Raw genomic sequence first — 21,488 nt, 5'->3', positions numbered from 1 at the left:
TTGTATTATAAGAAGACAATTTAGGTACCACTGCTGAGAGTGGGATAGGAGGCAGGGAGACCTGGTAATGAGGTTTCAAGTCCAAGCAAAAGTCAGAGCAAGGGCAGTTGAGAAAAAGAAGGAATACAAAAGGATAGTTCAAAGGCACGGTTAGTGGAATGTAAAATTACTTTGAGGAAGAGAAGTGTTAAAAAAGAATAAATAGACAATATCAGATTCTTTGCTTGAAACTTTTGAGGAAGGGGTACTTTTTTTGGCTGGGGTTGCTCAGAGGATGGGACATAAGTCTAGTGCTGTCAGAAGCCTTTTGTCCATCTAACTGAGAACCTATCATAAGTGGAAACAACACAGAAAGAAGCAGAGCTAAGAGGTCAAAAGACTCTTGAGAAGGCCCAAGAACAGAATTTAAACTATGGAGCAGAACTTTTCACAGATCAAGCCCTGAGTCTTTGGAGTAGGAGCACTGACTCCACGACCCTAGACTACCAGAGAACTAACTCTATGGAGTATCAAATAGTGAGAACTCACACAAAGGAAACTATTTGAATATAACAGCTGGCATCACCCAACCACCCTGTGTAGGACACCTCATCCAAACAACAAACAAAACAAAAATACAAACCCAATCATCAGCAAACCGGATTACCACCTAACTCATCCATGGCCATCAAAGGAAAAACAAACAAAAAAACTCAGCACAAATCTCACCCTATACAAGCTTACACAAACCACTGGACCGACCTTAGGAGGGCAGAAAACAAAAGGAAGAAAGAATTCAGCCTTGAAGCCTGGGAAAAGGAGACCTCAAACACAGTAAGTTAAAAAAAAAAACAGTGAAATGACAGAGAAATATTACACAAATGAAGGAACAAACTATAAACACATAAGTCCAAATAAATGAAGAGGAAATAGGCAAACTATCTGAAAAAGAATTCAGAATGATGATAGTAAAGATGGTCAAAAACCTTGAAAACATAATGGAGAAAATGCAAGAATCAATTAACAAAGACCTAGAAGAATTAAAGAATAAACATACAGAGACAAAAAACACAATTACAGAAATTAAAAATACCCTAAAAGGAATGAATAGCAGAATATCTGAAGTAGAAGAACGAATCAGTGAGCTGGAAGATAAAGTGGTGGAAATAACTTCTGAAGAGCAGAATAAAGTAAAAACAATGAAAAAAAAGTGAGGACCTATGGGACAATATCAAACGCACCAACATTTGAATTATGGGGGCCCGGAAGAAGAAAAGAAAAATAAAAGGTATGAGAAAAATTTTGAAGAGATTATAGTCGAAAATTTCCCCAACATGGAAAAGGAAATAATCAAGTTCAAAAGGCACAAAGTCCCATACAGGATAAACCCAAGGAGAAACACGCAAGACACATACTAATCAAATTAACAGAGATTAAGCACAAAGAAAGAATATTAAAAGTAGCAAGGGAAAAGCAAAAAGTAACATACAAGGGAAACACCATACATTTAACAGCTGATCTTTCAGCAGAAACTCTGCAGGCCAGAAGAGAATGGCAGGATATATTTAAAGTACTGAGAGGGAAAAATCTACAACCAAGATTACTGTACCTGGCAAGGATCTCATTCAAAATTGATTGAGAAATAAAAAGCTTTTCAGACCAGCAAAACTTAAGAGAATTCAGTACCACCAAACCAGCTTTACAACAAATGTTAAAGGGACTTATATAGTCGCAACCCACTCCAGTATTCTTGCCTGGAGAATCCCAGGGATGGGGGAGTCTGGTGGGCTGCCGTCTATGGGTCACACAGAGTCAGACACGACTGAAGCGACTTAGCAGCATATAGTCAAGAAAAACAAGAGAGGAAAAAGATATACAAAATCAAACCCAAACAATTAAAGAAAATGGCAATAGGAACATATATATCAATAATTACTTTAAATGTAAATGGATTAATGCTCCAACCAAAAGACACAGACTGGCTGAATAGATACAAAAACAAGACCTATATATATGCTGTCTACAAGAAACCCACTTCAGACCTCAAGACACATATAGACTGAAAGTGAGAGGACAGAAAAATATATTCCATACAAATGGGAGGCAAAAGAAAGCTGGAGTAGCAATCCTCATACCAGACAAAATAGACCTTAAAATAAAGAATACTACAAGACATAAGGAAGGACATTGCCTAATGATTAAGGGATCAATCCAAGAGGCAGACATAACAATTGTAAATACCTATGCACCCATCATAGGAGCACCTCAATACATAAGACAAACACTAACAGACATAAAAGGAGAAACTGACAGTAACACAATAATAGTAGGAGACTTAAACACCCCACTCACACCAATGGACAGATCATCAAAACAGAAAATTAATAAGGAAATGCAAGTCTTAAATGATACATTAGATGAGGATCTCATTGATATCTCAGGACATTCTATCCAAAAGCAGAAGAATACACCTTCTTTTCAAGTGCACATAGAACATTCTCCAGGATAGACCACATCTTGGGTCACAAATCAAACCTCAGTAAATTTAAGAAAATTTGAATCATATCAAACATCTTCTCCAACCGTAACGCTATGAAACTAGATATTAATTACAAGAAAAAAACTGTAAGAAACATAAACACATGGAGATTAAACAAGACATTTCTAAATAACCAACAGGTTACTGAAGAAATAAAAAGGGAAATCAAAAAATTTCTCGAAACAAATAACAATGAAAACACGACAACTCAAAACCTATGGGATGCAACAAAAGCAGTTGTAAGAAGTTTAAAGTAATACAATCCTACCTCAAGAAACAAACAAACAAAGAAAAACCGTCAAATAGACAACCTAACTTTGCACCTAAAACAACTAGAAAAAGAAGAAAAAAAGACCCCCAAAATTAGTAGAAAGAAATAAATCATAAAGATCCAAGCAGAAATAAATGAAAAAGAAATGAAAGAAACAATAGTAAAGATTAATAAAACCAAAAGCTGGTTCTTTGAAACGATAAACCAAATTGACAAACCTTTAGCCAGACTCAACAAGAAAAAGAGAGAGAAGAATCAAACCAACAAAATTAGAAATGAAAAAGGAGAGGTTACAACAGACAATGCAGAAATACAAAGGATTATAGGAGAGTATTATGAACAAGTATAAGGCAATAAAATGCATAACCTGGAAGAAATGGACAGATTCTTAGAAAAGTTCAATCTTCCAAGACTGAACCAGGAAGAAATAGAAATTATGAACAACCCAATTACAAGCACTGAAATTGAAGTGTGATAAAAAATCTTCCAAAAATCAAAAGCCCAGGAGCAGATGGCTTCACAAGAGAATTCTACCAAACACTTAGAGAAGTGCTAATGCCTATCCTTCTAAAATTCTTTCAAAAAATTGCACAGGAAGGAACACTTCCAAACTCATTCTATGAGGCCACCATTACCCTGATACCAAAAACAGACAAAGACAACACAAAAATAGAAAACTACAGGCCAATATCACTGATGAACACAGATGCAAAACTCCTCAACAAAATTTTAGCAAATAGAATTCAGCAACACATCAAAAAGCTCATACACCATGATCAAGCTGGGTTTATTCCAGGGATGCAAGGATTCTTCAATATATGCAAATCAATCAATGTGATACACCATATTAACAAGCTGAAAGATAAAAATCATATAATAATCTCAACAGATGCAGAAAAAGCCTTTGACAAAATTCAGCACCCATTTATGATTAAAACTCTTCAAAAAATGGGCACAAAAGGAACCTACCTCAACATAGTAAAGGCCATATATGATAAGCCTACAGCAAACATTCTCAATGGTGAAAAACTGAAAGCATTCCCCCTAAGATCAGGTACAAGACAAGGGTATCCACTTTCATCACTATTATTCAACATAGTTCTGGAAGTCCTAGCTATAGCCATCAGAGAAGAAAAAGAAATAAAAGGAATCCAAACCAGAAAAGAAGTAAAGCTCTCACTGTTTGAAGATGACATGATACTGTACATTGAAAACCCTGAAGATAATATGAGAAAATTACTAGAGCTAATCAGTGAACTTAGCAAAGTTGCAGGATACAAAATCAATACACAGAAATCACTTCTATTTATATATACTAACAATGAAAAATCAGAAAGGGAAATTAAGAATCAATCCCATTCACCACTGCAACAAAAAGAATAAAATATCTAGGAATAAACTTACCTAAGGAGACAAAAGAACTGTACACAGAAAATTATAAGACACTACTGAAAGAAATCAAAGATGACATAAATAGATGGAAAGATATTCCACATTCCTGGGTAGGAAGAATCAATATTGTGAAAATGACTATACTATTAAATACAAGCTACAGATTCAACATGATCCCTATCAAATTACCAATGACATTTTTCACAGAACTAGAACAAAAAATTTCACAATTCATATGGAAACACAAAAGACCCCGAATAGCCAAAGCAGTCTTGAGAAAGAAAAATGGAGCTGGAGGAAATCAACCTTCCTGACATCAGATTATACTACAAAGCTACAGTCACCAAGACAGTATGGTACTGGCACAAAAACAGAAATATAGACCAATGGAACAAGATAGAAAGCCCCAAAATAAACCCATGCACCTATGACTACCTTATTTTTGACAAAGGAGGCAAGAGTATACAATGGGGCAAAGATAGCCTCTTCAATAAATGGTGCTGGGAAAACTGGACAGCTACATGTAAAAGAATGAAATTAGAACACCTCCTAACACCATACAAAAAGATAAACTCAAAATGGATTAAAGACCTAAATGTAAGATCAGAAACTATAAAACTCTTAAGAGGACAACACAGGCAGAACACTTGATGACATAAATTAAAGAAAGATCCTCTATGACTCACCTCCTAGAGTAATGGAAATAAAAACAAAAGTAAACATGTGGGACCTGATTAAACTTAAAAACTTTTGCACAGCAAAGGAAACTATAAACAAGGTGAAAAGACAACTCTTTGAATGGGAGAAAATAATAGTAAATGAAACAACTGACAAAGGATTAATTTCCAAAATATACATCAGCTCATACAACTCAATGCCAGAGAACCAAACAACCCAATCAAAAAGTGGGAAAAAGACTTAAACAGACATTTCTGCAAAGAAGACATACAGATGGCTTACAAACACATGAAAAGATGCTCAGTGTCTCTCATTATTAGAGAAACGCAAATCAAAACTACAATGAGATATCACCTCACACAGATCAGAATGGCCATCATCAAAAAGTCTACAAACAATAAATTCTGGAGAGGATGTGGAGAAAAGGGAATGCTCTTGCACTGTTGGTCAGAATGTAAAGTGATACAGTCACTACAGAAGACGGTATGGAGATTCCTTAAAAAACTAGGAATAAAATCACCATATGACCAACCCATCCCACTCCTAGGCATATACCCTGAGGAAACCAAAATTGAAAAAGACACATGTATTCCATTTTTCATTGCAGCACTATTTACAATAGCTAGAACATGGAAGCAGCCTAGATGTCCATCGACAGATGAATGGATAAAAAAGTTGTAGTTAATACACACAATGGAATATTACTCAGCCATAAAAAGGGACACATTTGAGTCAGTTCTAATGAAGTAGATGAACCTAGAACCTATTATACAGAGTGAAGTAAGTCAGAAAGACGATAAATATCATATTCTAACACATATATACAGAATATAGAAAAATGGTACTGAAGAATTTATTTACAGGGCACCAGTGGAGAAAGACATAGAGGATAAGACTTATGGGCATGGGGAGAGGGGAGGAGAGGGTGAGATGTATGAAAAGAGTAACATGGAAACTTATATTACCATATATAAAATAGATAGCCAACGGGAATTTGCTGTATGGCTCAGGAAACTCAAACAGGTGCTCTGTATCAACCTAGGGGGGTGGGATGTGGAGAGATGGGAGGGGGATTCAAAAGGGAGAGGATATATGTATACCTATGACTGATTCATGTTGAGATTTGACAAAAAACAAAATTCTATAAAGCAATTATCTTCAATTAAAAAATAAGCTAATTAAAAAAACATTAAAACCTTGGATACAGCTCATAATATGAAAGTTAATGCCTTAATGAAATATTAAAATTGCATCAGGAATACTGTTCTGGCATTAAAAATAAACAATGACATAAGAAAAAGAAAATAACTATCAAGTTTGCTTTGGACAAATGAATGAAACAATAAGCTAGAGTAAGAAGAAGCACAGATGAGATATCAGGCCTGAGAAGTAGGATAAAGTTTTAGATAGCCACCATCCAGAGTGAGACAGGAAGAGATGGATGATAACTGTTAAGAAAGGATGAGAGAGAGCCAGATGCCCTTAAAACCCTCAAATCAATCATTAATGGTACAAATCCGTGAAGTCATCTAATTTTCCCCAATAGCACTGATTGGTTTAGTCACATAAAAAAACTGGTGAACTAATCTAGGTTTGGATCTAAGACTAGGGAGGAGCATAGAAGATATGACACAAAGACAAAGTTATAATGAGGCAGTGAACATAACCCATTAAACTTATGTAAAGCCTTTGCTATATGAAGAGATCAATATTTAAATGGTGAACTCTCTCTTGAACCTAAGAAATATCTGCTAATTTTAAGAAAAGAAAGAAAATAGAACATCTTTGCATTTCAAAGAAGGAAAACTTGCATATGAAAAATCACTGAATACAGCCTTCCCTTAATACCTTATATTTGACAGGTTTTATAGTCTGGCTATAAAGTATTTCAACTGCAAAAGGTCATATCACTGAAGGAAAGCAAACTTGTTAGGGAGGACTCACTTTATTTCTCTGAAGACTCAGTATTTTTCTGTAGGAACATTAAGGTGCTGAAAGATTATTTGTCAAATTCCCAGTTGTTTAATTGATATAAGGTACATGATAATTCCTTGGAGAAAACATCAGAAAACTAAGTATTCTATAAACAATATACTGCTGTCCCAACTTGTCTTCTCTAACAAATCTTTCTCTTTAAACTGCTGCAACTGAAAGCATATGAATAATATCAGAGAAAATTATTCTTTCCTTATTGATATTACTGCTCAAACTGTGACAGCAAAATTAAAAAGGAAAAGATGTGAAGATAAAGATAAGCAAATGTGGCATTTTAGTATAAAAATTCTTAGTAATCATCACCCCTAAACTCAAAAAAGTAAATTATTAAACACATGATGTTCTAAGCATAAATGCAAAAAGATAAGTTTAAAAGAACTGACAAGATATTTTTATATAGCTAAAAAAAAAAAAACGATTCAAAATAACACTATATTGTTTGTGGATATATACACATATGGTAAATGTATAAAGACATGCATAGGAATAAAAAATATCAACTATAGGAGAATGCTAATTTCCAGGAGGAGAAAGGTAAGTCTCCATACATTTTTGAGTGTCCAAAATACTTAATAATTTAAAGAGAACTGAAAATGTTAGTGCATAGCAGAAAAGCAAAAACCAGAGGTATTGTTGGACTACTAAAAATGGCTGCCTCAAAAGGAGCTTTCATTTTTTTATTAAGATTTCCAACTAGTACGGAAATATGTATGACTTTGGCAAAAAATTAAAAATATTTTTTCAAGTGTTAAATGATGACCTCTGGGAGGAAATCAGGAGATACTAAAATAGGAGTTACACGTTAAAGTGAGACTTCAAGGATAGTGGGGGTTAAAGTGGGGACAAAGGTGTTTTTCTACTTAAACCTATTTGTTATTGGTTTGTTAGAAGGAACTTAAAATTTTTTGTAATTAAAGACAAATTTTAGAAGGTTGACACAATACTTTACCAGAAGGCTCTTTTCAAGTCCTTTCAAGAGACTCCATCACTTCACTGTATCTAGCCCCACTACCCAAGACAAGCTCTCTTTTCTAAAAGAAATTTCTGCCTATTCCATCCCATCCAACATTATGCACACTCCTGCATGTATTCATATTCTAGTATTAGACCTCTTTCAATTATTCAAATTTTATTTAATTCTTTACCTATGAACTCAAGCTCAAGTTCCATTGTCCATAAAGTCACACAATCCTTACTTGTTACAACAGTTAATATTTATATAATGCCTATATGTTCTAAGACTTGAATATATTCTCTCATTTTAATCTCTCCTCCCCCCAAAATAAAAACCCTTTGATCCAATGCATCTTGCTTTTGAAAATGGGGACACTGAAGCTTAGAAGTTTTCCTAACTTGGTCAGGATTACAGAGCCAAGTAGCAGGCTAGTAATCAAACCCAGAACTGTACTGTTTCCCAAATGATTCACTTTCCATTAAACCATGCATCTCTAGCATAGAAGAAAAACATTTTGCTATATACAATTTTGTGTGGGAATGTTTTGTATTTACAAGCAGACAGTGGATGCTTATTACTCCTTTGATTAATTTCAGTCAATATCAACAATTCACACTTCCATGTCAAGGTAATTTAAAAAAATATTTAGCAAACAGAAAAACGTCATGGGACCCAAGACATAATTATGATGTTTTATAAAGAAACAGATGCTCTGGAGGTTTAAAATGACTTTCCCAAAGAAGCACACTGAACAGGCCATAGGCGGGAAAAGGTATCCAGATCCATTCCTCCTTTGTTCTCATTCACACAATGACACAACCAGCACATGCAAAGACTATAACTAAAATGCACATAACTGGGAACAACTCTTGAGAAACTCACAATCAAAATTATAGTCAGATAAATGTTGAGAAAAGTGAGTCAAGATTATCAAAGCACGGCAGGATTAGTCAGAGTAGACCTTTCGAAGGAAGTGGAAGAACTGATGGAAGGTAATCAGTAGCATTCCAAATTTGTATCAGAGGAAAAAATAAGGCAGAGAGAACTCAGAGTCAAGTAAGATATGCAGGACACTTGATATGACTAACATTCACTGTGCTTCCATTATAAAACCAACTCATATCTTTTAAAACACGGAATCCCTGTGCATTGAAACAACTGTGCGAGGTTTGAAACCATCCCTTGACTCTCACCAGAATCTAGGAGCTCCTCGACCAATGAAATATTGCCTGTGGTCAAAGCCTTCTTAAATGTTTCCTGCCTTTCTTCAACTGGTAACGGTCCTTTTAATTTCTAAGAACACAGAAAATTAAAAAAAAAAATTCTTGTTATACATATTTTCATTCCCACCGCATTGGGAAACAATAATGATTGGTTTTAGGTACATCATTTTAGGGATTGAGCAGGGGGAGGCAAAATACAAAATTTGTGTCTAATTCATAACTAAAAAGGCATCTTTAAAGGGAATGGGTAATGACGGGTTCAAACCCAGAAGAGCCATATTGACAACCTAAAAAGGCGTATATGATGGAAAACACAGTAAGGAAATGAGAGGGAAACTGCGAGTTTGTCTGGAGTCCAAAAGCCTGTATTCACGCTGGAAAAAAAACTTAGGGAAACACAGGCAAGGAAGTAAGACGTTTCATGGCCAGGGAAGGCCGATCCAGGTGCGGCCAAGACAAGGCCTCCTTTACTACCTGAGATTTCCGGTCGAGATACCCAATCTCCCAGCCGTCATCCTCACTGTCACTACTCTCGCCTCCACCGGCCACTGCTAGACCGCGTAGGGGGCCCGCCGCCATACCACCGGGCCCTCTCCGCACGGCAATGGAAGGCTGCCCGTCCACTGGTTCCATCTGCGCCTGCGCACTGGGGAGTGCGTAAGCCTGCGCGGGAAAGGCTGTGCGGGCAGGCGCGACGCGCCAGCGTTGGGGCTTTGGACCCTCCAGCGCAGGCGCGTGAGCGCGCGCTGCGGCCCTGAGCTCGTTCTGCCAGTCGTAAAACCCTCGGTAGAGGAAAACTGGCCAGCGTGACAGGCCAGGCAGACCTGACCTTGTGGCCAGTGTTGCCGATACTTTTCGGGGGGCGGGAGTCTTATCTTTCTTTCTTTTTAGGGTATTTGCCTGATGAAGTCCTTACAGGTTAAAGACTAGCCCCACTTGTGGCAGGAGCAGAATGGGGTTTAAATGTCACGAAAAGTAGGCTTTTGCTCCCATTCCTGTCACCCGTCCCCCCCTGACAAATCCGCTGTCAAATATGCGTCCCTTGGCCAGTGCTGTTGGCCAGAATATTTCCTCAAGGAGCATCACCTACACATTCAAGTAGCGAGCAGATGAATGGGAGCCGATAAAGGAATCAGAAGAATTCTTCCTTTGAATTTCTTGTGATCGCGGATATCATCGTAAATTTAGAAACTTCAGGACATCAGAACACTTTCACAGATAAGAAATATAGAACCCTGAAAGGAAATGATCAAGGAAGGGGAAAGTCAAAAGAGTGGATCAGATGAGCGGGGAAGAAGAAATGATTTAAACTTTCGGAAGGTAAGCGGTACAACTTCAGGTGAAAGCAGCCAAACTCACTTTTCTGCATCTACTCTAATTTCTAGATGAAATATTCGTAACACAGTGATTATTTTTGCAAAAATAGACCTATCAATGAAAAGGGCACATGCCTGTACCCAAAGAAAATTTTAAAAGAATGTAGCCATGCACCAGGGCTTCTTTGGTTGCTCAGCTGGTAAAGAATCTGCCCGTAGTGCGGGAGACCTGGGTTCGATTCCTTCAGGGTTGGGAAGATCCCCTGAGGACGGCATGGCAAGCCACTCCAGTATTGGAGTGGGAGAACCTCCATGGACAAAGGAGCCTGAGGGGCTACAGTCCCTGGGGTCGCAAAGTATCTGACAAGACTGAGCAGCTAAGTACAGCACAGCCATGCACCATTCTTAGGAAGTGTTAACAATACATGTGTATTTTTCGTTAGGGAGTCTTTGGTGTAAGATTTTGAAATTATTTCAGAGATTTTCACAGATAAGTATTTTTAAGTACTGTGGTTATTTGGGGACAAGATCAGTCTTTCTAAATGAATTCATTCCATAAATGTTCCAGATCATTGAGCACAGTCAGGCATAACTAAGTTTGGGGGGACATCAAAGACAAACCAAGCTGCCTCATGGAACTCACATTTCTATGAAGAAAAACAGTAAACAAGCAGGACGGTTGCAGATTGTAAATGAGTCAAAGAAATAAACAAGCGCTCAGTTTCTGAAATCAAGTTACCTGGGTTGTTTCCCAGCCAAGTCACTACCAGGAGCTCTGTGCTCCTGGGCAATTACTTAGCCTCTTTCTTCTGTCAATTCTCTTATCTGTAAAATGGGAATTATGATAGTACTCATCATATAGGGTTGTTTGGAGGATTAAATAAAGTAATGAGCTTGGAATAGAGTCAGGCTCAATGTAAGAGATTAATAAATCTTAGCTACTATTGTTTTTATTGTTTTAGATGGAGTAGATGACCGGAGCTAACCATAAGAATCGGGAGAGGAGAGCTTTCTTGGTGGAGGAGATGACTAGTACAAAGTCCCAAAGGCAGGAAAAGTTGGGACCCAGGCCTGGACTAGGACGGAGCAGTTGAAGGCTCTGGGAAGCAAAATTTAAGACACTCACTCTCAGGGGTCTGTAAGTTCTTCTGTTTTGCACTCTAGGTGTCTCACTCACTTTCCTTTTTCATTGCCTTTGGACCAGAAAGCCCTGAGGCTGGAACTTCTCTGAAGGAAGGGGTATGTGATAAGAGGACCTTGTTGGCTTTAAGCAAGAATTTTTTAGAGTTTACTCTCACAGCAGTTGAACACTGAAATATTTAAATTGATAAAAGACATGTTCTGGTGTGTGTGTGTGTGTGTGTGTGTGTGTGTGTGTGTTTCTATATAAAGATACTCAAACTCTTGTAAAGGAAGTTTTTGGTGCCATTGACTAAGATGGGAGAAGATCAAAGGATTAACTTGACATGAGCATCCCAAAATTAACATAGTCAAAATAAATACTCATTGTAGCTGTCAGGTTGGTAGTTGGGTGTTTAGCTGTGGAGCTCAAAAGAAAGGCTGGTCTTAGAGATAGAAATTTTGGAGTCATCTACACATAATTGATTTTTAAAATGAGAATTTATCTGGCAAGATTTTTTTGTAAATATAAATGCTATAGACTAAATGTTTGTGTCCCCTGGGACCACCTGCTTCCCAAAATCCATATGTTGAAACCTGATCCCCAAAATTATGCTATTTGGAGGTGGGGCCTTTAGGAGGTGATTAGTTCATGAGGGCAGAGCCGGCACAAATGGGATTTGTGCCTTTATGAAAGAGACCCCAGAGAATGCTCTTGACCCTTCCATCATGTGAGGACACAGCAAGAAGATTCTTTATGAACCAGGGAGTGAGTTCTCACCAGACACTGCAACTGGCAGTGGCTTGGTCTTGGACTTCCCAGCTTCCAGAACTGTGAGAACTAAATTTCTGTTATATTAAACCACCCTGTCTATGGTACTCTGTTATAGCAGCCTGAACAGACTATAACAATAGATAAGATTAATCTAAAACTTAGGTGGAAAGGCAAAGGAACTAGATAGCTCAAACAATTCTAAGAAAAAAGTATCAGATCAGATCAGATCAGATCAGTTGCTCAGTCGTGTCTAACTCTCTGAGACCCCATGAATCGCAGCACACCAGGCCTCCCTGTCCATCACCAACTCCTGGAGTTCACTGAGACTCACATCCATCAAGTCAGTGATGCCATCCAGCTATCTCATCCTCTGTCGTCCCCTTCTCCTCTTGCCCCCAATCCCTCCCAGCATCAGAGTCAACTCTTCGCATAAGGTGGCCAAAGTACTGGAGTTTCAGCTTTAGCATTCCTTCCAAAGAAATCCCAGGGCTGATCTCCTTCAGAATGGACTGGTTGGATCTCCTTGCAGTCCAAGGGACTCGTATAGAGTTAGAGTCTTCTCTAATAGTCTAAGAGTCTTCTCCTATAGAGTTAGAGTAATTCTACTTGGTTTTAAGACTTATCCTGTAACTAACATAATCAGGACTGTGTCATATTGGAGAAGGAATAGAACAGAATAGAGAACCTAGAAATAGGCCCGTATAAGTAAGACCAAATGTTTTTTGACAAAGGTGTAAGAGCATTCAATGGAGGAAGGATTGTCTTCAACAAATGATGCTGGATCAACTAAATACTCACATGTTAAAAAAACCTAGACCTAATTTTGAAAACCTCATGTCTTCTCAAAAATTAACTCAAAATAGGGCTTCCCTGGTGGCTCAGTGGTAAAGAATCCACCTGCCAATGTGGAGACACAGGTTCGATCCCTGATCCAAGATGATCCCAAATGCCCCGGAGGAACTAAGTCCGTTCACCACAACTATTGAGCCTGTGCTCTGGAGTTCGGGAGCCACAACTACCGAGTCCTATTGCTGCAACTACAGGCTTTAGGGCCTGTGCTCTGCAACAAGATAAGCCACCTCAACGAGAAGCCTGTGGACTGCAACTAGAGAATAGTCTGGGCAGCAACAAAGACCAAGCACAGCCAAAAATAAATAAATAAAATTATTTAAAAATAAATCATCTAAAGAATTAACTCAGATCATAGATGTACACAAATGTTCATAGCAGCACTGTTCATATTAGCCCAAAAGTGTAAACAACCCGAAAGTTCTTCAACTGATGAATGGATAAACAAAATGTGGTATATCCACACTATATATGTTAGTTTCTCAGGACAACCATAACACATTTCTACAAATTGAGTGGTTTATAACAACATAAATTTATTCTCTGACCATTCTGGAGGTTAAAGTCTGGAATCAAAGTGTCAGCAGTACCAATTCCCTCAGAAGTCTGCCGGGGAAATCCTTCCCTGTCTTCTCATAACTTCTGGTGGTTGCTAGCAATTTTTGGCATTCCTTGGCTTGTAGTAGATACATCAGTTTAATCTCTGCTTTTGTATTTACAAGGTAGTCTCTTCTGTGCATCCGTGTCTCTAAATGTCTCTGTCTCTAAATTCCCTTCTTCTTATAAGGACATCAATTGTATTGGATTAGGGCTCACCCAAATTCACTGTGACCTCTCCTTAACTTGATTATATTATCAAAGACCTTATTTCCAAACATAGTTACATTAACGGGTTTTGGGTGGACATGAATTGGAGGGGGCACAATTTATCCTGATATAGCATATATATCACTTAGCATAATGTTTTCAAGATCCACATTGTAACATATATCTGTACTTCATTCCCTTTTATGCTGAATAAGCTGTGGTATTGATTTCAGAAGTTTTTAGGAGGTGGCAGGACCCATTATAAGACTGCTATAACTGTGAGTTGGAGAAGTGGCAGGAAAGATGGAGAAAAGAGGATGCATTCAAAATTTATTGTGAATTAGAATCGGTAGGATTTGGTGACTGTATATGAAGGACAAAGGGACAGAGGAGTCAAAGATACTGTGACAAGAGCTTTAAAAGAAGAAAACATTTTGAGGGAACAGAAGTTTTGTTTTGCATGAAGTCTGAAATGTCCGAGGAACATCCATGTCCAGATAAGGTGGAAAGCTCCCAGAGAGTCCTGAGCTATCAGTTCAGCTTTACAAACCATCTTCCTAAGAGGTGATAATGAATATATTAAAGGAATGATATTGCCACTCTTGCCAAAAGGTGAGATGGGTCTGGCTGCTTGCCGCTGAAAAGACAATAAACAGGCCAGGTTGGTGGAAAGGAAGCTTTACTTTATTTTAGATGCCAGCAACTGGTGGGGGTGGGGGGAGGGCACATCTGTCGAAAGGCTGACTCCCCACAGCTGGCAACCAGTGGAGCAAGAGTCTTTACAGACAGAAGGAAGGGGCTACATGCAGAAATAGCAGTCATCTCTAACAGTCATCTTCAGATTGGTCATAGATGGTCTGACCAGTGTCATCTTGATTGTTTTAGGTACTGTTAATCTTCCGTTCCAGGGTAGGTTTGTTTCATTTCTTTGAGGCCAGCCCTCAGAATTGTGGCTGCTCATGTCCTGGGTATGGTCTGGTCATCATGTAGTTAACTTCTCCACCTGGGGTTTCAGTATCTATAAGATAGCTTACAGGATATGGCTCAGAATATTATCTATAGCCCTCGAGAAGGAACTTAAGGTCCTTGACTTGGCTTAATATTATTATTATTTAGTTGCCTTTGACTGTTTTCCGTTGTTTCCACATTTCTCATTTCTCTGATTAAACTTATTCTTTGACTGAAGTTTTCCAAGGACAAAAGATAGGCAGAGGACATGGGGTCGGGGGTGGGGGCAAGGACCGTAGAGTCCTGCTCCGTTTTACCATGGAAAATGGGTAGGCTGATGAGATCAGTTGGCCAATAATACATCCTTGTGGAATGACTGTTCTTTTAGAAAGCCACCAAAAAAGGGAAGCAATCAAGGGGCCTGAGAAATAATGATCAAAGAAGCAGGAGACTTGGAAGGGATCAATGTCTCAAAAATCTTGCACTGAATTATAACCTAAGATAATAGTAACAGCAATAATAATGAAACTAAATTCATTTTATAGTACTTCCTATATGCCAGTCAATTTTTCAGAAGAGGAAATGGAGACACAGAAAGTAAAGTCACCTGCTCAAAGTCACTTACCTTGTCAGGGCTGGAATTCAAATGCTGGAAACAGCTCTGAAATTCATACTTTTAGTCATTACATTCTAACACTTACGTAGAAGTTTCCTGTGCCCTGACACTTTTCTAAGTACCTTTAAGGTAAAGGTGAAGTCGCTTAGTAGTGTGTGACTCTTTGCAACCCCACGGACTGTAGCCTACCAGGCTCTTCCATCCATGGGATTTTCCAGGCAAGAGTACTGGAGTGGGTTGCCATTTCCTTCTCCAGAGGATCTTCCCGACCCAGGGATCGAACCCAGGTCTCCCACATTGTAGGCAGATGCTTGACTATCTGAGCCACCAGGGAAGTCCCTCTAAGTACCTTACATCCATTAATTTCATGTACGCCTCACTATAACTTTTTGAGGTAAGTACTATTGTCTCCATTTTACAGGTGAGAAAGTACAGAAAGTACTTTCTGTACAGAAAGATTAGGTAAACAGTCCAGATTATACAACCAGTAGATGGGTGGTCAGAATTCGCAGCAGACTCTCTGGGTCTGGAATGGGGCTCAGGTTTAACTCAGGGAAGTGTGACACCCACAAAAGCACTCACTCCCTAGAACGATACTTGTTTCTCCCGTGTGTTTCACACTGTCACCCCCTCTCTAAAGCACTCTGTTGCAAAGCAGATTTCATCTTCCGTTTAGTAAACCATACTCAGAATAAACCTTGATTCATTTTTACAGGTTAATCACAAGCTTCACTTCATTCCTGTCCAGATAAGAAATGGGTCATTTGATTTTTGTCTGAAAAGATTTGGGAATTCCCCCAGGGTGACTTCCTGGAGTGGGTCAGAAAGCCACCTACCTTGTTTGTTAATGACCACAGTGTTCTGCTTGGTTCACTGATGACAGGAGCCTGGTAAAACAAAGAGGGCAGGAAACCAGCAGTATCTGAGAAATAAATATTACTCAAATTTAGGCTCCCCTTAGTTCCTGGGTGGTTTTGTTGTTTGTTTGTTTTGCTTTGCTTTGTTTTAACTTTTAAGCTTTGATTCAGACGTTAGTGATGATTAACTAATACAGTTTATTTTACCAGTACCTTTGATGATGCTATATTTGTGGGGCTGCTAAGTCACTTCAGTCGTGTCCGACTCTGTGCGACCCCATAGACAGCAGCCCACCAGGCTTCCCTGTCCCTGGGATTCTCCAGGCAAGAACACTGGAGTGGGTTGCCATTTCCTTCTCCAATGCATGAAAGTGAAAAGTGAAAGTGAAGTCGCTCAGTTGTGTCAGACTCTAGCGACTCCATGGACTGCAGCCTACCAGGCTCCTCCGTCCATGGGATTTTCCAGGCAAGAGTACTGGAGTGGGGTGCCATTGCCTTCTCCATATTTGTGGGGAACTTGTTTTAAATTTAATGTTATCACATCATTATAATTCTTGCTTATTTTCTATAGTATAATATTGGGTTTGCCAAAAAGTTCCTTTGGCTTTTAAGTAAAAATAAAAGACACATTTTTCATTTTCACCAAGAATTTTATTGAACAACATGGTCATCATTTTGTTCCACTACCTTCTGCCATTTTCCAGGCAACTTCATAATTCTGTCTTCCCAAAACTTTCATCTTTTTGAGCAAAGAATTGTGCCAGGTTTCTTTTATGGTATTCCAGGGTATTGAAATTTTTTCCATTAAGAGAATTTTGTAAAGACCGAAATAAACAGATATCCGAAAGTGCAATGTCTGGTGAATACAGCCAATGAATCAGAACTTCCCAGCCAAGCTGTAACTGTTTTTACCTGGTCATCAAAGAAACATGCAGTCTTGCATTATCCTGATTGAAGATAATGCATTTTCTGTGACTAATTCTGGACACTTTTTGTTGAGTGCTGCTATCAGTTGGTCAAATTGGGAACACTACTTACTAGAATTAATCATTTGGTTCTCCGGAAGGAGCTCATAATAAAGGATTCCTTTCCAATCCCGTCATATACACAGCATATCTTTGGATGAAGACTGGCCTAGTAGTGGTTAGATGTCTTTAACTTCATTCAAAACAGTTTTTTAGATTGTACTGTGACAGCTGTCATTTCAGCATGCATTAAAAAACTTATCAAAACTGATAAATTTTTACATAGCCATTTTAATATTGAAGATGGAAGAAAAAAGTAACATTTTGGCATGTTACACTTTATTATTTCAAGAAAGGAAAAGCACAGCTGAAACACAAAGAAAAATTTATGCAGCGTGTGGAGAAGGTGCTGTGACTGATGGAATGTGTCCGAAGTGGTGTTTTTCCTTTCTTGAAATAATAAAGCATAATATACTGAAAATGTTGCCTTTTTCTTCCATCTTTGATATTAAAATGGCTATGTAAAAATTCATCAGTTTTGGTGCTTCTTTTTTTAATGCTAGCTGATATGACAACTGTCACAATACAATCTAAATAAACTGTTTAGAATGAAGTTAAAGGCAACTAAGCACTCCTAGAGCCATCTTATGGAAAAAAGCAAACATTTTGTCCAACCCAATATATAGAGTATACTATATTTTGGACTGCAAGGAGATCCAACCAATCCATCCTAAAGCAGATCAGTCCTGGGTATTCACTGGAAGGACTGATGTTGAAGCTGAAACTCCAGTACTTTGGCCACCTGATGCAAAGAGCTGACTCATTTGAAAGGACCCTGATGCTGGGAAAGATTGAGGGCAGGAGGAGAAGGGGATGACAGAGGATGAGATGGTTGGATGGCATCACCAACTCAATGGACATGGGTTTGGGTAGACTCCGGCAGTTGGTGATGGACAGGGAGGCCTCGTGTGCTGTGGTTCATGGGGTCACAAAGAGTCGGATATGACTGAGCAACTGAACTGAACTGAAATGAATACTTTCTAGACACGGAGGATGTAAGAAAGGCAAGATTCTTGACCTTGGGGTGCTTATAGTCTAGTAAGAAAAAGAAACAAATACATAATTATATATTAGGTAATAATTAATTCTATAAGGAAAATTTAACTAGGTGAAAGGAAGAGACATTAGTGGAGGGAAATGGGAATTTGAAATAGGGATTTCAAAGAAGGTCTCTCTGAAGTGTTATTCATAGTGTTATAAGGAGTTACAAGGATTTGACTTCCCATTTTCAAAGGTCATTCTGGCTAAAGGGGGAAAAGACTGTATGTAGGGGAGAAAGAGGAGAATCAGAAGCTCCAATTAAGAATAGTCTGCCACAATAGTCTGGTTTCTCTGTATATTAGTGTCTTCTGGAGTTGATTCTAGCCAGTCCCAGTCTAAACCAATTATATAAAAATCCCTGGGAGTTGATATTTCTCAAGGCTCCTATGGTGATTTTAACATGTAGCCAGGATTACACAAGGTTGTAACAAGAAAGATGCCAAGCTAGCTCTAGGGCACTTATCATTGTCCAGTGGGAGAGTATAAAAATCCATAATGATGAGGTTAAACTATTAATACAGGAATGGATTCTTATTTGGATTTGTTTTCTTCCTTAAGGAATATGATTAGACCAGAGAACTAAGCCAATCCTTAAACAGAGTTAAAACTCATCAGGAAATGATGGAAATGGGTATTTGTTAAAAGAAGCATTAACCAATATAATACAAGGAAGTAATGGTTAATGAAAATGTTTGTGTCATGTTTATTTCTTCAAATATTCTATTACCTAGGTTTGAAAATGATTGTAGAGGATAGGTCAAGAGGAGTTATCTTTGGAGGTGGCTAGATGCCAGAGGCAGGGTATATATGTGTTTTGTGGAGATAGCAGATAAGAACTGCTAATATGACATCCAAGTTTTAAGCCTGAAATATTAGGTAAATGGTGGCTAAATTTACTCTAGTGAAGGAAAATGTGAGGAGAAGCAGGGATGTATCTGTATATGTGGAGGTATATGTGTCAAGGAGTATTGAAATCAAGAGTATTGGTTTACTCTTCATAATGTAGGGAGTGTCAATAAACTCTAAAATGGAATGTTCTGTAGAGTTGGATACATGTTCACAACTGAATGGTTCCCTGGAATAATTTTCTTTGACTTGATATCTGTTTTTTGTTTGCATTAACTAAGAAATTTACTCAATAATTTACTTAGCTTATAAAGTAAGTTTTAGAACTTGTAGATTTTTAAATTGCTCTTATAATTTATTTTTTCTTCCTACATTTTTAGTGTATATCTATAAAGCTACTGCATTTCAGATAGGCATGGTGGAAGAAAGTGTCGTAAGAGTAACCCTTATTCAAAAAGAACATTATATTTGTATACTACTAGGAGAAGGCAATGGCGACCCACTCCAGTAATCTTGCCTGGAAAATCCCATGGACGGAGGAGCCTGGTAGGCTGCAGCCCATGGGGTTGCAAAGAGTCGGACACGACTGAGCAACTTCACTTTCAATTTTCACTTTCATGCATTGGAGAAGGAAATGGCGACCCACTCCAGTGTTCTTGCCTGGAGAATCCCATGGACAAGGGAGCCTGGTGGGCTTCTGTCTATGCGGTCGCACAGAGTCGGACAGGACTGAAGCGATTTAGCAGCAGGAGCAGCAGCAGCAGCAGGAAATAGTAGAAGCTCATAAGTGCCTGAGTATTTTTATGTTAAAAAATGTTACAAAATTAGAAATTCTAAAGCAATGGATGAAAAGGTAGCAAATGGTGAAGTTCCAGAGCATCTTTTCCAAAAATTTTAAGTTAGTAACATATTAATGAACAGCAAGAAGAGTTCAACAGATATAATGGGCTCTTGAATCAAAGTAGATAGCAAAAAAATGGCCATTTAGACAGATTAATTGCTATAAGATGATTAAATTTATCATGTGTTTAAAATACAGTGAATTTAAAATAATATTTAAATAATATTACAACTATGTTGAAACTATAAGATAAGGTACATAAACCACACAAATACATATCACACATTCAGTTCAGTCGCTCAGTCGTATCTGACTGTTTGCAACCCCATGAACCGCAGCATACCAGGCCTCCCTGTCCATCACCAACCCTGGAGTTTACCCAAACTCATGTCCATTGAGTCGGTGATGCCATCCAACTATCTCATCCTCTCCTCATCCAACCATCGTCCCCTTCTCTTCCCACTTTCAATCTTTCCCAACACCAGGGTCTTTTCAAATGAGTCAGCTCTTCGCATCAGATGGCCAAAATATTGGAGTTTCAGCTTCAACATCAGTCCTTCCAATGAATACCCAGGACTGATTTCCTTTAGGATGGACTGGTTGGATCTCCTTGCAGTCCAAGGGACTCTGAAAAGTCCTCTCCAACACTACGGTTCAAAAGCATCAATTCTTCGGCGCTCAGCTTTCTTTATAGTCCAGCTCTCACATCCATACATGACTACTAGAAAAACCATAGCCTTAATGAATATCAAATTGATGACATACAACAAATGATCAACTGGAAAATAATACAGTTAAAATTTATTAAGCATTAATCGTGGCTAAGAACTATTCAAAGCATTCCACATGTTTATACACGTGGATACATACTGTGTATTTTAGGAATAGTTTTAGCTGCAGGTAACAATATTCAATATCAGTCAGTTAAAAATTTACAGTTCATTTTTTCGTATTAACAGGATTCTGGCAAACGGCATTGAATCAGTGATAAAATGGTTTCTAACAGCATCCCATTCCCTTGACCTTGTTTTCATATTTGTAAGATGTCTCTCCCAGCAGTGTGTTTGTGTTGAAGGCAAGAAAAAGGACAGAGGGTGGTCTCAGCTACATCTGTCTCCTTTCATCAAGGTAGGCAAAGCTTTCCTAGAAGTTCCAACAGATTTGTGCTTTTGTCTCCTTTGCTCCCACATTGCAGGCAGATTCTTTACTGTCTGAATCACCAGGGAAGACCAGTGGTAAAGAACCCACCTGCCAATGCAGGAGATGTGGGTTTGATCCTTTGGCTGGGAAGATCCCCTGGAGTAGGAAATGGCAACGAGCTCCAGTATTCTTGCCTGGAGAATCCCAGAGACAGAGGAGCCTGGTAGGCTGCAGTCTGTGGGGTTCCAAAGTGTCAGACATGCCTGAGCGACTGAT

General features: G+C 38.4%; 2 protein-coding genes across 3 annotated transcripts in view; one reads left to right on the top strand and one right to left on the bottom strand.

The window, feature by feature from the left end:
* ASZ1 (ankyrin repeat, SAM and basic leucine zipper domain containing 1) overlaps nt 1-9,678 on the bottom strand; it is a 79,132-nt gene extending 69,454 nt beyond the window's left edge. The window contains exons 1-2 of one of the 2 annotated variants that reach the window (XM_019958712.2): nt 9,507-9,678; nt 9,003-9,102 (exon numbers count right to left, since the gene is read on the bottom strand). In XM_019958712.2, the coding sequence (XP_019814271.2) occupies nt 9,003-9,102; nt 9,507-9,665 (259 nt within the window). In that variant the 5' untranslated portion in view covers nt 9,666-9,678. The remainder of the gene's footprint in view (nt 1-9,002; nt 9,103-9,506) is intronic. The other variant, XM_070787794.1, reaches the window with a different exon arrangement.
* An 11,164-nt stretch (nt 9,679-20,842) lies between these two features.
* CFTR (CF transmembrane conductance regulator) overlaps nt 20,843-21,488 on the top strand; it is a 247,652-nt gene continuing 247,006 nt past the window's right edge. Inside the window, exon 1 of the mRNA XM_070787791.1 lies at nt 20,843-21,200. The gene's annotated coding sequence lies outside the window, so the exon portion shown is untranslated. The remainder of the gene's footprint in view (nt 21,201-21,488) is intronic.

Source organism: Bos indicus, chromosome 4, assembly GCF_029378745.1.
Source record: "Bos indicus isolate NIAB-ARS_2022 breed Sahiwal x Tharparkar chromosome 4, NIAB-ARS_B.indTharparkar_mat_pri_1.0, whole genome shotgun sequence".
Taxonomy (NCBI): domain Eukaryota; kingdom Metazoa; phylum Chordata; class Mammalia; order Artiodactyla; family Bovidae; genus Bos; species Bos indicus.
This window is presented reverse-complemented; position numbering and strand designations above follow the sequence as displayed.